The 14815-nt window shown below is 44.8% G+C and overlaps 2 protein-coding genes across 2 annotated transcripts; both read right to left on the reverse strand.

Moving 5' to 3' along the window:
* si:dkey-175m17.7 (dual specificity protein phosphatase 10) lies at positions 1-4190 on the reverse strand. The gene is made up of 3 exons (XM_036525562.1): positions 3660-4190; positions 2119-2424; positions 1-1567 (listed from the first exon to the last, which is right to left on the reverse strand). Exons 1-3 carry the CDS (start codon positions 4177-4179, stop codon positions 1302-1304), a joined length of 1092 nt encoding a protein of 363 aa, XP_036381455.1. The 5' UTR covers positions 4180-4190; the 3' UTR covers positions 1-1301.
* Positions 4191-4303: 113 nt separating this feature from the next.
* On the reverse strand, positions 4304-8931 carry LOC118774561. Its single transcript, XM_036523911.1, has 2 exons — positions 8588-8931; positions 4304-5863 (listed from the first exon to the last, which is right to left on the reverse strand). The coding sequence occupies exon 2, from the start codon at positions 5849-5851 to the stop codon at positions 4304-4306; it is 1548 nt and encodes a 515-aa protein (XP_036379804.1). The 5' UTR covers positions 5852-5863; positions 8588-8931.
* Positions 8932-14815: the final 5884 nt, after the last annotated feature.

Consider the following 14815-nt stretch of genomic DNA (forward strand, 5'->3'; position numbering starts at 1 on the left):
AACATATGCGTACATTGAGACTGGAAGAATAAATACTTCAAAAATGAAAAATTCCACAAAGCTGGGACACAACATTGGATTGTCTCTGTGACTCCCCACACAAGGTAATCTCTGCCAGTTGTTGCCCCTCTTCTAATTGACTGAAGGCGGTCCACATTTCATCGACTTTATCACCATGGCTCGATGTGGTCAGCGTGGTCTATATACTGCAAATCAATTCTTTAAGCATCCACTTGAGCAGAACATTTGCCCATAGAGACTATTAATAAATCCAGAACACTCCAGTTTGATCCAGTCAGACCCATCCGCACCATTTGGTGCCCTCAGTACAGATATCAATTGCACATCTCCCCTAAAAAAATCCATTATCCCGACTCCTGTGCACCAGGAGCTTAACTTAAAAAAAACGAAGACCAAGGTGACCTTGACTCCATGCCTTCAACTGTATTTTAATTACAATGAGAAATGTAATTAAAACACATTGAGAAACAACGTTTTTGCACTGCTCCAGCTGTGGACAAGAACACCAAAAACAGAACTGACTAGACTAAACTGTACTAGAATAAAGTGCAATGAAATAATGGATAGGCCTGTAACATGGTAGCATAGCTCTGTCCAGTATAGTATTGTGCGATTCACAGAAGTGTGGTATTTTACTGTCTGGGCCTCTGTTTGGGTAAATACTTGTTTCACATGTATGCTTAAAGCATTTTTCTGCACTCTCATGTATTGCATTGCAATTGTTTACACTACTAGCATAGCACTACCTTGAGAAGAAGCAGAGGCAATAATGAGTAGGAAGATCGATTTTTAACATTATAAAAACTTGGCACATTTTATAATTGGAAGATGAAGGTCAAGTTTGTTGGTAATCCAACTAAGATTTCACCTTTGACCCCCTTCAACACTCCAACTCAAAGCATGGTTGGGTAGAAGGAGATTTAATTTTTCTGTGTTTTGTGATCTAGTCTAGAATCAAGAGGAGTCCTCTCATAATATCTCATTGAACCTCTCTCATGCCTTTTCCCCTTTCCTCTCTGAGTCTCTTCTTTCATTGAAAATGAGTAACTGCTCTTGGACAAGTAAATCTGTACGTCAACACCTTCACTCCTCTCTCCACTAATCCATCTCTTCTCTTCTTCATCTCCCTCATCCTTTCATTCCAATTCACCCCTCTTTCCCCTTCCTCACCATCTGCCTAGCTAATGCACAAACCGTTTCCCTATATCTCCTTCAACTCCCCACCCCTCCTCCGTCCTCTGGCAGCCTACACCTTGCTGCCATCCCACCTTCTCCCTCGCTCAGACCTGGGTTTCCAGGCCACTGAGCTTAGGGGTGAGGATTCGTGGGGTGACGCCGGAATTGAGGTCCCTCTCGAACTCCAGCAGCTGGCCCATGAAGTTGAGGTTGGGCGAGACTACGGGCCGCCGACCCCGCACATACTTGTAGGCGTCCATCATGGTCATGAGGGTGTGCTTCATCAGGTACGCGATGACGATGGTGGCTGACCGGGACACGCCCGCCTGGCAGTGGACCAGCACCCCTCTCCCAGCATCCCGAGCCTCCTCTGTGGGTGAAAGGGAGATCAAACACACAAAAAAAATTTCCATTACGATTTATTACACTTTTTCCCTTCCACTCTCTTTCATCAGTCTCTCCTCACGCACAATGAGTACATCAAAAGAGGACTGATAAAGATTGCAGTCAGGACCCTGTTCCCATCAACAATGTAAAAATAGCTTATCCAAATCCATCCTCTTTCAACATTTCAGCTCAGAGAGAGAGAGAGCGCGTGGATGACAGAGACAGACAGAGAGAGACAAGCAGTGAAAGAGAAATAAAAGAAGAAAAGCTTGAAGTAGAAGAATATTAATACTGTGTTTATGACAGGTATGAGGCAGGCAATAATATAGTTATACTACACGCCCAATGACACACAATGAAGACAATATAGCAGACAACATCCACAAAATGTTCAAAAACACACAAGTTCAGGCACTCACAGCACACATGATTCATTGGGGAATATTAGGGAAATCTGGGTAAAAACGCTTACTTATGAAGATACAGATATCCTACACAAAGACACACAATTGTTCCCCTCCCAATCACTCTCACCGATGAACTCGAACACCTCCTCGAAGTACTGCCGAAGATTCTGCCGGCTGTTGTCGGTGGCGGGCAGTCTCTTGTAGCGGACCAGGCCGGTGTTCAGGTGATAGAGGGGCAGGTGAGTGGTGACGTTGACCACGAAGCCGATGTTAAGGTGCAGCAGCAGGTCCAGGTCCTGGGCGTCCCTCTCGTTCCCCAGGAAGAGGAAGGGAAGGATGGGGCTGATGGCGGCATTTTCCACGTCCGGAGTCATCACACTCTCGTCTGACAGGGAAGCAGGGAGCGAGGAGGAGAGAGGGAGAGAAAGGTGCACTGGGAAAAGAAACAAAAAAAAAGGGGGGAAGACACGGACGATAAGAGATTTTTTTTTTGTTGCAAAACGCTGAATAATTAGTTTGCATCAGAAGAAAAGACACAGTGCCTGTGAGCTGAGGGATGATGTCTCCACTAGCCTGGCTTCAGCTACGTCTCAGCGTGGCTATCGCTTCCCTAGCATTTACATTACATCCCCGAGAGAGCCCAGACTCGGCCAGTAGCGGTGTCTGCGCATCATTTTCTGACCTAACACACAATGTGGCCGAACGGGGCCGAACAGAAAAGCAGGTGTGAATGTTTTTTTTTCTTTTTTTTTTGTTTTGTACTTTATTGAATCAGGAATCCAGGCATTGCTGTTTGCAGAAGCTTCCTTTAAAGAAAAGGTGCAGAAGATTAATGTCTTTGTATTTAGTTTTATTGCTCTTCTGTCAGAAGCACTGGCTACAAAACAGACGGAAAGGTACAGTATACATTTTCACCCATTGCTGGTGAATGCAAAAAAGCCTCAGTTCTGTAGCTGTATTGCATGGATAAGCAGATTAAATAACCTATTGTGTTGCTTCTTTGGTTTGAGGAGAGAGAGCCTAACAAAGCACAATAGATGAAACCCTAGTACTTGATATTTCGGGTGGTATCATCTAAATAAATATAAACAAAAAACATAATCCACTACAACATTATATGATACACTATTATAAAACAATCTAATCTTTTAAAAGGACATAAAATACATGAATTATTAAAGTACCAGATTACATAATGGTGTAGCTATCAGATCTTCTTTTTTACGCTCAAGATTCATAAGACTTTCTCGACTTAAAGCCCGCCTTACACCTAAGCTCTCCACCCCTCAAATTAGTTCCTGCCGACAGCTATAATCAAGTATTAATGAATATGTTGCCACATTATGCAACACAACATTAAGCAAGTAGTACCCAGCAGAAAAACAGAAGGGTAGGGCAGACACTACAATTCTAAAGAATAACTACGAAGAACACTCAGCGGACTAATGGAAATTGGACCCAGATACATGCTTTGTCAACAGAGATCAATTTTGGTTCAGTGGTTCAATGGTTCAATGAATAGCTTCATAAAGCCAGGGTGTAGGGTGGATCCAACACAGACGCTGTTCAAAAGGACCCCTTAGTTTTTCCCACATCCATTCACCCCCCCCCCCCCCCCCCCCCCCCCCCCAAAAAAAAAACTACATCCCCCATAATCCTCGGCCTTACCTTTCCCGTTCTCCTCGTCTTGCTCCCTGTTGAGCGAGTTGAGGACCAGGTGGAGGGAGTGGGCGGTGGGGAGGGAGTGACCCCCCTCCCGCTCCCTGGGTTTGGGCTTGGTGAGGGTGCTATGGGCGGAGGACGGAGGAGAGAAGGAGGGAGGGGACTGGGGAGAGGGAGAACGGAGAGACGGGGATCGGGGGTAGGTGGTGTCGTCGTCAAGCCCGTTGAAGTCCCCCATCCCGGGGTCTCCCCCTTTAGTCCAGAGCCTCTTCAGTGAGTCATGGCCCGCTTCCTGACCGGACCCCGACCCAATGAAGTCCAGCACTGCCATTTTCCCCTGCTGGAGGCGGCGGCGGCCTGCGTGATCGGTCAGCTGAGACCGGGTGAACTCCAAGAGGTTGCGGCAGTCCAAAATCACAGGACTGGTCCCGTTTCTCTCATTCTGGTTCGGACTCCCGCATGAATTTCTGGCCCCCAGTCCCATACCAACACCCGGGTAGCCCGGCTGGGTCTTGGAGCGTGTCATCTTCTTGGCCAGTTCCTCGGGCCAGATTGTTCGCACGCTGTAATCATCGTCGTCGGGCGGGAAGGCCCCCGTCACGGGCACCCCGGCCCCCCTCCCCACCCCAGGCGGCTTCCCTCGGTGGGGGTTAAAGGTCACCACTATGGGGTCGCTGCTGCAGTAGCTGCAGGTGGAGCTGCCGGTCTGGCTGGTTTTCGGGTTGCAGCCAGTGACGCAGCTCTGGAGAGCTCGGAGAGGAGCGGAGGAGGAAAGAGGGGTGCAGGGCAGGCACCCCCCGACGAGCTTCTTGCGAAACACAGCCGGGCTCTCGAACCCCCCCCCCCTCGCCCGAGCAGGAGGCGCACTTCAGCGGCCTGAGGAGGCCCGCCCGGCAGTCGGAGATGACGCTGTTGGAGGAGGAGGTGTTGGGGGTGGAGGAGGTGGACAGGCACCCACCCAGCGTCTTCAGCCCCATGACTCCCGATGCGAAGCCTCTGCCGCCGCCGCTGCCGCGGCCCGCGCCTCCTCCTCCTCGGGGGCGGGAGAGGGAGGAAGAGGGGCTCCCTCCAGCCCTCTGGCACCCCGCGGAGCGACCCCCACCACCCCCCCCACAGCGCACCAGCCTCAGGCAGCCGCAGCCGAAGGGGCGGGAGAAGTCGATGGTGCAGGTGTGGTCCGGGCTGGGGAAGCTGCCCGCCCTGGAGGAGCCGCACGAGACGGGCAGGTCGTGGAAGCTCAGGGGGGCGTGGTCTCTGGCGCGGGACGGGCGCGGCTGGGTGAGCTGGTGGAACGAGGGCGGGGGTACGGTGTGAGAGGGGAGATTGTGCCGACCGGCGGGGTAGCGGGCGTCGAGGGTGGAGGCGTGGGGGGCCGCGGGGGTGGAGCCGTGGTGACGGGGTAGACTGTGGGGATTTGGGGGTTGATGTATGGGTCCCAGTTTGGAGTTTACTTTGCTACCTACGCCGGGCACTTCCTGGAGGGCTCGTGAGGGGAAAGTGGCACCGGAAAGGTAGGACTGGCGAGGCAAGTCTCCGTCCCCCAGGTTCTCAGCCTCGGGGTGTTGTCTCCTGGCTGGAACAAACCCCAGAACCCCGTCCGGGGACACGGACAGCTGCTTTGTATGGTGGTTGCTGTGCTGGGCCCGGTTCTGCTTCTGTGATTGATTCTGGACCTGCTGCCCTGTCCCTCTTGGGTTCCCCGATGTCCCCTCTCGTTTCCTGTCCCCCTGTCCAAGCTCCAGACGCAGGGACACCCTCTTCTCCCTGTTCCCCTTAACGCTCCCGGTACGGCTGACGCTGATCTTCTGCCCTTTGTCCGCGCCACTCCCTTCACCTCCTCCCTTGCCCAAGGAGACTTTAATGTCTATAGTGTGCGTGCGCTTGTGCTGCCCAGGCCCGAGTGTCACTGTCCCGTCGCCATGCCTGTGACCGGAACTGTTACTGCCGCCACGGGTCACAACTCCGCTCTCTGCCCTGGACCTCTGTGGCCGGGGGGACCTGCACTTCTGTTCCGAAGCCGAAGAGAGGGAGGAGGGAGGGCAGGGGGGGGGCTGAGGGGGCTGGGGTTGCGGCGGGCAGCTCCGGGCGCCCAAGCTCTGGGGGTGTTGCGGGGTGGTCTGAGGGGAGTTCAAGCGCAGGGCCAAACTCTTGGGGCGCTGAATGGTCACTATGCGCTCGTCAAGAGGGAGAGGAGGCATCTGGGGCTCAGCCTATATATGTGTGTGTGTGTGTGTGTGCGTGTGCGTGCGCGTGTGCGTGTGGGGGGAGGGGGGAGAGAGGGAGAGAAACAGAGAGAGATATAGATTACATTTTTCAGTTAATACATGGAAAGACTGGGTGCAGGAAGTGGAGCACCTCAAATATAAACTCATACCACATCCACCCACGCCAACCCATGGACAAAAACATGCCATACACTCATTTCCATGCACATGTCCACGTGGAGAGCCAAGAGATGGAGCCCCATCCCCTTTTTTCAGCCTTGCCTTTGTGCCCTGTGAGGAGGTTATGGTGACCCAGTTTTGTCATGGTGTAAGTCAACATCACTCTGATCACACTCACCCACTGTGCAAACACCTCAGCAGCACAGTAAAGTGGCCATCTTTCACTGTAGGCCGGAGCCTGGAACGTACGCGCACGTTCATGCACACACGGTGCACCTTTGCAATAATGCTTTTTTTGGTGCTCATCACTTGCCGTCATCGCTATTTTGATATTATTGTTGTCATTATTGTCATAAAAATCGCATCAGTTGATAATCGGCCAAAGCACAGGGACAAACCCAGCATGGTCATTAAACATTCCCCTTGTTAGAGGTTATAAACGGTCAAAGCAAGGATATCGCTGCAGGCCCTGTGGTTGAATCCAGTGAATACATGAATATCGTTATTTTAATATTAACGTTCACGACGATTATAATTGTGCTGATGATGTGGACGTGCGTGGTTTTCCAGATATCCATGCAGAGGAGAGGCAGGACATTGAGAAAGTCAGGCCTGGCAGCACGTACCATTCAGGAAAATGGCTTCAGGGATATAGCATTTTGATAATGCTGGCATAATATCAAGAGCAACACCGTGGTCATGTCATATGTTTACACAAATATGGGCACATTTATATGAGTGAAAGCACAGGAGAATGGAGTATGGAGTGTGACAGGTACACAGGCCGATACTTTAGAAACAGATGGAGGTAGCATGGTAGTGTTCACTCAATAGCCTTATGTTGAAATAATCTGGTATATAGGTCAATAAAAGGTTGTGGTGATGGGGCTGCCACCAGGGAACTCATCCTAAGAAAAGGTATGATTTAAAAATGCATTTTAAGAATGTAACAGGTGGTAGCATGATGTGAAAGGCATGAATTTACGGATGTACAATATTTGGTTGGTTTCACTCACAAAAACTGACAGAACATTTTACAGGTTAGTAGTAACCTGTAGTGTGTGGAATGCATAAAACATGGCAGTGTAAAAGTTAACACACTTAATTTTGTGTTATATTTTTATTTTTATATGATTAATTATACAGTTTTACCACAGTGAAAGCACAGTAACAAAGGCCTCACTTACTTTGGGCTATGGATTGCTTTTTCCTGTCTGACTCATTCAAATTAGCATCTGCACTTGCTGAATAACTTTCAATGACACAGGTCAACAAGGCCCTCACAATATTGCACTTTTTTTTTTTTAGAAAGCTTTTGTTGTTTCACTTAGGCCTCATTCCTATGGTAAATTCAGAAACATCTCCGTCCAGGGTCATTTCAAGGGCTTATTACACAAGACCACCACCACAACCACAACTTGAACATTTGAAATTTTCATGTTGCCACCTTGGACGTCAGTAAACTGGTACAACAAAGACATATTCTTTCACTAGCAAAGGCCATGCCGTTGGTGAGGTGCAAGATATAGTTGATTACATAAAGATATTTCATCATCTTAACCATGGGTTTTTAAGCGCCTGTGTTTTTTTCCGAGATGCTTATGTGTGTGTGAGCGTGCATATGTGTCAGTGAAAGGTAACGAACTGCACGATCATCATCTGTTCCTATGGGCACTGACACTTATACAGAAAAATACAAAGATACATACAACGATCATACGGGCCTATCAACGGCGAAACGTGCACCTGTCAAAAGCCAGCGCTCTAACACAACAGCAAAAACATCAGAAATCACAATGCATCGTACTGGTATTGGCATTGTTGTGATGATAATGATATTCGATTCATCCACATGGTGCGTAGGTTGCAATGGTTTTAAACGGTTTCCAAAATTAATCCCTGCCCGGGCTACTGTGGGGCTGCTCGCTTGAGCTCAAGGGTTACAACCAACGCAGGGAGAAGAGGGGTACTCTCAACCACATCTTACGTACCACTCTCATAATGACGTTTTGTTCCGATAAATAATAGAGTGTGTTTGTGCCATGACTGCCGAGAAAATCACCCGGGGGGTAAAGAGGGGGGCAGGAGCCACCGTTGTAAAGCGGATGCATAGAGTGGGTATCGCTCTCCGCAGTCGGTTAAAAAATAATGCGACCCTTGTTTTACATACGTCCGCTCCACTGATGTTCAAGATCAAGTGGTTCGCTCCTACATGACTCCAGGCACCATCTCGGTGACATGCCCGAGATGGACCTTTGCTTCTCTAGAAGCGAAAGGCTTGCTTGGCCACCAGTCAGTTTAGCAATTTAATGCTTAATCTGGGTCTATTTTCTTAAAGAATCAATGGAGGGGTGACGGGACGCGCAATTGTGTGTACGTCTGTCCGTGCGAACGAGTGTTTGTGTGTATGACTGTCGCACATGCGTGTGTGTACATGTAAGTAGCTTCATTACCCCCGATAAAGCCAACATTCACCAAACATGCTGCTAACGACTGAAACAGCGAATTAAAAAAAATCAAACATAGCCAAAATTCTAGCAATTCACTTACGTTAGGAATGGTCTTTCCGTCTTATCGTCATGGTTTTGGAATAACGAATATCCTTGCGTTTTTGCGGCGACATTCTTGCTCTGTAGCTAAATCCCGACATGTAGCTAGCTAGGTATATCTTCATATATTCTGTAGAAATGAAAGGGATCGTTCCCTTAATATAATCTGTCCCTGATGTCCTGGTCCGCCTTCTATGCAGCCAAATGTTTACACATAATTAAGAATAGGTGAACTAGGCTATAGCCAGATAAAGTAAAAAAAAAAAATCAACCTGACCATTTCTGATAAAAATACAGGCACTATTATAGTGAGGCTGTGTGTGTGTGTGTATGCGTGTGTGTATGTGTGTGCGTGTGTAACACTGTGCGCGCGCGCGCGTGTCTGTGTGTATGCGGGGAGGGGAGGTGGGGACTGCACAGCGGATGACATCATTCTGGACCAATTGGCAGACTGAGTTTGATGAACAGAGCTGGCAAATTCTGCTATCCTATAAAACACGTGTGCGATCAAGGCGGTCTGCCCCGATAGTGTACGACGTGAAAGAGTGAGATGGAGAAAATGGCAAGGCTGTAGGAGTAGGGGGTGATATTTTACATTGCGTTACATTGTCAAATTATATAACAGACATTGGGTAGACATCGATCGTGGCAGAGTTGCTTGGTGGCAGCGCACGCTGTCACACACACGCAATCGCGTTCTCGAATAATTTCTATACTCAATCGTTTACGAAACGAGTATCACAATCCGGTTTTTTTCTCTCTATCTATTCATGAATGAACTGACGTCATCACCACGTCGTCTCTTCATAACCTCCCGTGTCCTCATATTTTCCCTCCGGTTCATCGACGATAGGCCGCTCAATACTGATCGTTGTGGATTACTTTGTGTGCTGGTTTGACTGAGTTCTGATTAGCACGTGTCATTACCTGCACAGTTGCTGTAAACTCACTGTAAAAGAGATGTGCTCTCAGGGGTATTTTTCTGCCACAAAAAAAAAAGGATGCATGCAAAGGTAATTATTATTTTTAAAACATCTCACCATCAAATGCATTTTTTTTTGTTTTCAGTTTATAGTTTTATTGCTCTCTGCTATATAAAAAAAAAATTAATTAGTTGAATGTGATCTGTACTAATAAATAAAACAAACAAATTGCAAGATATTTCTTTCTATACTTTACACACCTGCAAAGGTGTGCTTACTAACACTGTCACAATCAATTGCTTATATAATGCAGACATGCACTTATTACTAATAAGCTCTGGAATTGCTCTATATCTACTCAGGCCTCTCATAAAGACAGAGCTGACAGTATATGTTGGCGTGGCCCTGGTATGGGCATGCTCACAGCCACCCTCTGTGAAAGGACTGATAGTGGCTCTGTTGTTTTTTCTTCTGCATTGCACTCTGCAAGGGAGAAACAAAACAGCTGCTCCTCAGTTAAATTTCAGCTGATATTCTTGTCAAATCACCACCACGCAGGGTGGCCATCCCTGTCACAGAAAGCTTTTATTCTAAAATGTCTTTTAAATAGAACGGATAGTGTGACATTCTCTAAACATCGAATCGACAATGACAGACTCCCACTTTAATTGTTCTTATTAAGAAAGGTATTTATTGTGAAAAATGTTTTCTCTTGTCACGAGTGGCATCACGTTCTCTGGTCAAAACAATGTGCTAATTTAAAACATCTGAATTTGTGAATTCAAAGAGTGGGGAAACTGACAACGTGAAAATACATTGTCTGCAGTTTTGATAAGGATTCAGAAGCCCAGTGCCAGTCTTTAGTGCACAGTACCTAGGAAGAATGGGGAGGGAAGTTGTCCGTATTAGTGAACCTTACCTAAAGTAAGGCAGCAAAATTAAACATTCAGTGAACACACAATATGGATGCAAACATAACAAAGCGGTTTACTCACATTGCAAAACATCTGTTCATAGCTGCTTAAAACATATTCATATTCTCTGACAGATGTTTAACAGCACTCAGACTTAGCTAGCTTCTCTTCTATTGTCCAGGTTAATCAGATTCTTTTACTCCAGTATCCAGAGAAACAAGTGCCCAGTCAAAAATAAACACTGGGATCTGGCATGGCGTCCATAATTTGTGGGGCAGTTGTCAACATTCCGGGCAGAATGATTATCAGAACTATCAGTGCAAGAGTGATTTTTTTTTTTGTTTGAGAGATCATGACATCACTGTGCTGACCAAAGTCTGATGTCAACACGGATTACAGTGAGCAATGACTGCGTGCATGTACACACAAATGCATGCTATTGCTGTTTAGGAGAGAGAGAAAATGAGAAATGACAAGTCCATGAAGTGATGGCTGTCAGATTTTGAGTTGGGGGGGGGTTGTTCCTTCAGTAGAGGGAGTGGATTCTCTGCATACTGTACAGAATTCGGTAGCTTCAGGGAGCTTGGATATGGCACAATGTGGTGATGCAGTGTTATGCACATCATGTACAGTACAATCAAGAATGCACATATCTGTCTACTGGTGTGACTGCCCAGCTGGATGGTGATTGGACCAGAAAGAAAACCTCTTGGTCTTTGCTGCACAGCACTTGGTTGGCATTTAATTGTGTGTGTGAGTGTGTGTGTGTGTGTGTTTTTTTTTTTTTTTTTTTTGGGGGGGGGGGGGGGGGCAGTTATATGATATATTATACAGTATCAGTCAAAAGTTTGGACACACCTGATTAAGATAATGGAAACATGCATTCAAAGACATTTTGATAAAGACTTATGCTTAAATGCTTGTAATTTGTTTCATAGAGAAATATAAACTGTGAAGTGCATAGCTGATTCCTATTCATTTTTTTCCACAAAGATTTATTTTTTAAAAAAATATTTTTGGGCTAGTATGAAGAATCTAAAGTACAAGGTAAGTTTTGATTTGTTCAACACTTTTTTGGTCACTGCATAATTCCATTTGTTATTTCATAGTTTTGTCTTACTATTATCCTAAAATGTGGAAAATAGAATAAAAATTGTGTCGTTTGACAAATACTTGACTGGTACTGTATAGACACACATGTACACAAAAAGAATGCCTTTGGTGCCTTTGTCTTGCTTCAGTAATGAACAAACGGGGCACTATGCCTGCATTTCCCAGCAAAGTGTCAGGTTTTGACTGAAAGAGAACAGACAGAAAAGGGTAAATTGGCCAGTCCTGGTCTTTTTAACCCTAATGGGGTGAGACAAACATCAAATGTATCATTTAATTGTGTGTGTGAGTGTGTGTGTGTGTGTGTGTGTGTGTGTGTGTGTGTGTTTTTTTTGGGGGGGGGGGGGCAGTTATATGATATATTATACAGTATCAATCAAAAGTTTGGACACACCTGATTAAGATAATGGAAACATGCATTCAAAGACATTTTGATAAAGACTTATGCTTAAATGCTTGTAATTTGTTTCATAGAGAAATATAAACTGTGAAGTGCATAGCTGATTCCTATTCATTTTTTTCCACAAAGATTTATTTTTTTAAAAAATATTTCTTGGCTAGTATGAAGAATCTAAAGTACAAGGTAAGTTTTAATTTGTTCAACATTTGTTTTTTGGTCACTGCATAATTCCATTTGTTATTTCATAGTTTTGTCTTACTATTATCCTAAAATGTGGAAAATAGAATATAAATTGTGTCGTTTGACAAATACTTGACTGGTACTGTATAGACACACATGTACACAAAAAGAATGCCTTTGGTGCCTTTGTCTTGCTTCATTAATGAACGAACAGGGGGCACTATGCCTGCATTTCCCAGCAAAGTGTCAGGTTTTGACTGAAAGAGAACAGACAGAAAAGGGTAAATTGGCCAGTCCTGGTCTTTTTAACCCTAATGGGGTGAGACAAACATCAAATGTATCCCAGCTGGGGTTTACTCTGACATTAAATACTGTTCCCATGGGAGCTGGAAGCAGCTGTCATAGAATGTAGGGTTTTGAAGTAGAGTCCATGGTTCGCTCCCCTGAAAGCAGGTTGCACCTTTATAACTGCCCCGTTGAAAGCAAAAAGTAGTGTGCAAGGCCACCACTGTGCAACATCCGGAAAGCATCCTAGATGGCAGGAAAATAGCAGGACCCCCTTAAAACACACAAAAGTTAGGAGCAACCCTCTGCACCCCTTCCGGTGTCAAACTCCAAGTGATTTAAACCATGTGATCAACTAGACAGCAAAACTCATCCCTATGTAAGTAGTCATCCTCACTGTGCAATGCCAGAGAACTTTTGAAAAAAATAAAAAAAGGACAGCTCCACTTTACAATGTTCTTCAGATGTGCTTCAGCTGAACTGTACTCATAATGCAGTTGCACAAAATGGTTGCAATTGCTTATTTTCAAGGACACATTCGGTATGATACAATTAGTGTATCTCCAAAACAATGGATAAGGATCCTAAATCAAGTTTTCCTCATACTGGTGTTATGACATCCCCCTTCCACCAGTACAGATCTAGGTCAAGACACAAGACAAATAACTATTATCTAAAATTGAAAATAAAATTATTTAAAAATTACACATAACATGCTGGGTGAAAATATGACATGCGTTGTTTAGTCTACCCTTCAAATATCCACCACTGATATAAATATTTCTTAAAAAATTAAAGCCCTTCCACTTAATATAAAAAGCATTTCCACCAGACAGGATAAAGTGCAGGCAAGTAAATGTTACCATAGTTTAATCCAGGGAGCCGTCCGCATTGTGGGTGATAGTGACTTCTTCAGAACATCAGACAGCCAGTCAAAACCTGGTCCATGAATTCACAAATAGCTGCAGCAGGTATCAGCTATCTGGTGTTTTGTTAGTCCATGACACCGATGGCACATCCTACGTTGCTCTCTTGCTAAATAAAGTTACTTTTGTTGAATAACGAGACACAAGCCATCTCAGCTGGGTAGCAACCTCTTGTGGTGAAAACTGTAATACACAAAGGGCCAAAAACTCAAAAACAGTTGACCGATCGAGCAATTGATTCATTCGTTGGTTGGTTGATTGGTTGGTAAATAAGATGCATAAATATATTAAAATATCACTTAAGAATTTCAGGTATTCAGGTTATCTAAGGTATGAATCACCAGCAATCAATTTATAAAGACATTTACACCCCCACTACTACAGTAAAAGCTTTGGTATTAACTGTCAGCACTAAAAAGGACAAGAGATTGAAACTTATTATAACCATAATTTATTTACACAAGATCAAACACAGATATAATGTTCTGTACATTTACATTCAAGTAAATTGAAAAACTGTTACTTCTTCTTTCACCATTATGAAATGCACTGTGTGTGTGTGTGTGTGTGTGTGTTGCTTATTTTATATTTACTTTTTCATTAGGACTGTTTTCTCTGAACTGTATGCAAGCACCTCTTGACCTTCATAAGGTCATATTCCCTGACCTCCATAAGGTCCAATTCCCTAACCTTGAAAAAATAGAGGAAAATAAAGTTGTTTTCTCCAAAATCTTTGGTTCTTTAAAATGTTTTAGTTAAAGCTTTGTCATTACCATGAATCATAAACGTCAAAGGAGACCATTAAAAATAAAACTTTTGTAAATCATTCAGCTGTGACTCCATATACAACACAGGTAAAACTGGACTGGATATACACACCATTTCCAAAGGCTTGGAATTAAGACTTTATAAAGTGCATGATTCTGTTTCTAAAGTGTTCCTTACTGAAATTATGTTTCAGGAAAACCTGCCAAACATTACTGCTAAGCACACTGTTAGACTATATGTTTATTAATGTTATCCACGTATAGCCTCATTCCAACCAATGTCAACCACAGAGACTGACATCATTTTTTTTTGTATGATAGAATCATATACATTCATTTATACATTTACTGGTTTATCCATTGTTTGTGTCACCTTGGAGGTGCACAGACAGATGCTCTGATGACGGGGTGAACAGGTGGAACTGGGGTCCAGGTGACCTCAAACCTGCCTCCTTCACCTTCATGCGCTCTCTCTACCTCTGTCTCTCCACCTCTTAGGCCCACATAGGCTGCCAGAACTGGCCACCTCAGTCTGCATGGTAGGGAGTAACAGAGCTTATCAGTCTATGCCAATGCCATACTCCAGTAACCAATTCAATTGTATTATTCAGTTTTATTTAACTAATATTTTATTATTTTATTTTACTAGAAACCGAAAGATATACAGGAAGAGAAAGATGACTGGTGATGAACTAAACTCTCACAGGCTTCTTTTATTTACCTG

This window comes from Megalops cyprinoides, chromosome 3, assembly GCF_013368585.1.
Source record: "Megalops cyprinoides isolate fMegCyp1 chromosome 3, fMegCyp1.pri, whole genome shotgun sequence".
Lineage (NCBI taxonomy): Eukaryota > Metazoa > Chordata > Actinopteri > Elopiformes > Megalopidae > Megalops > Megalops cyprinoides.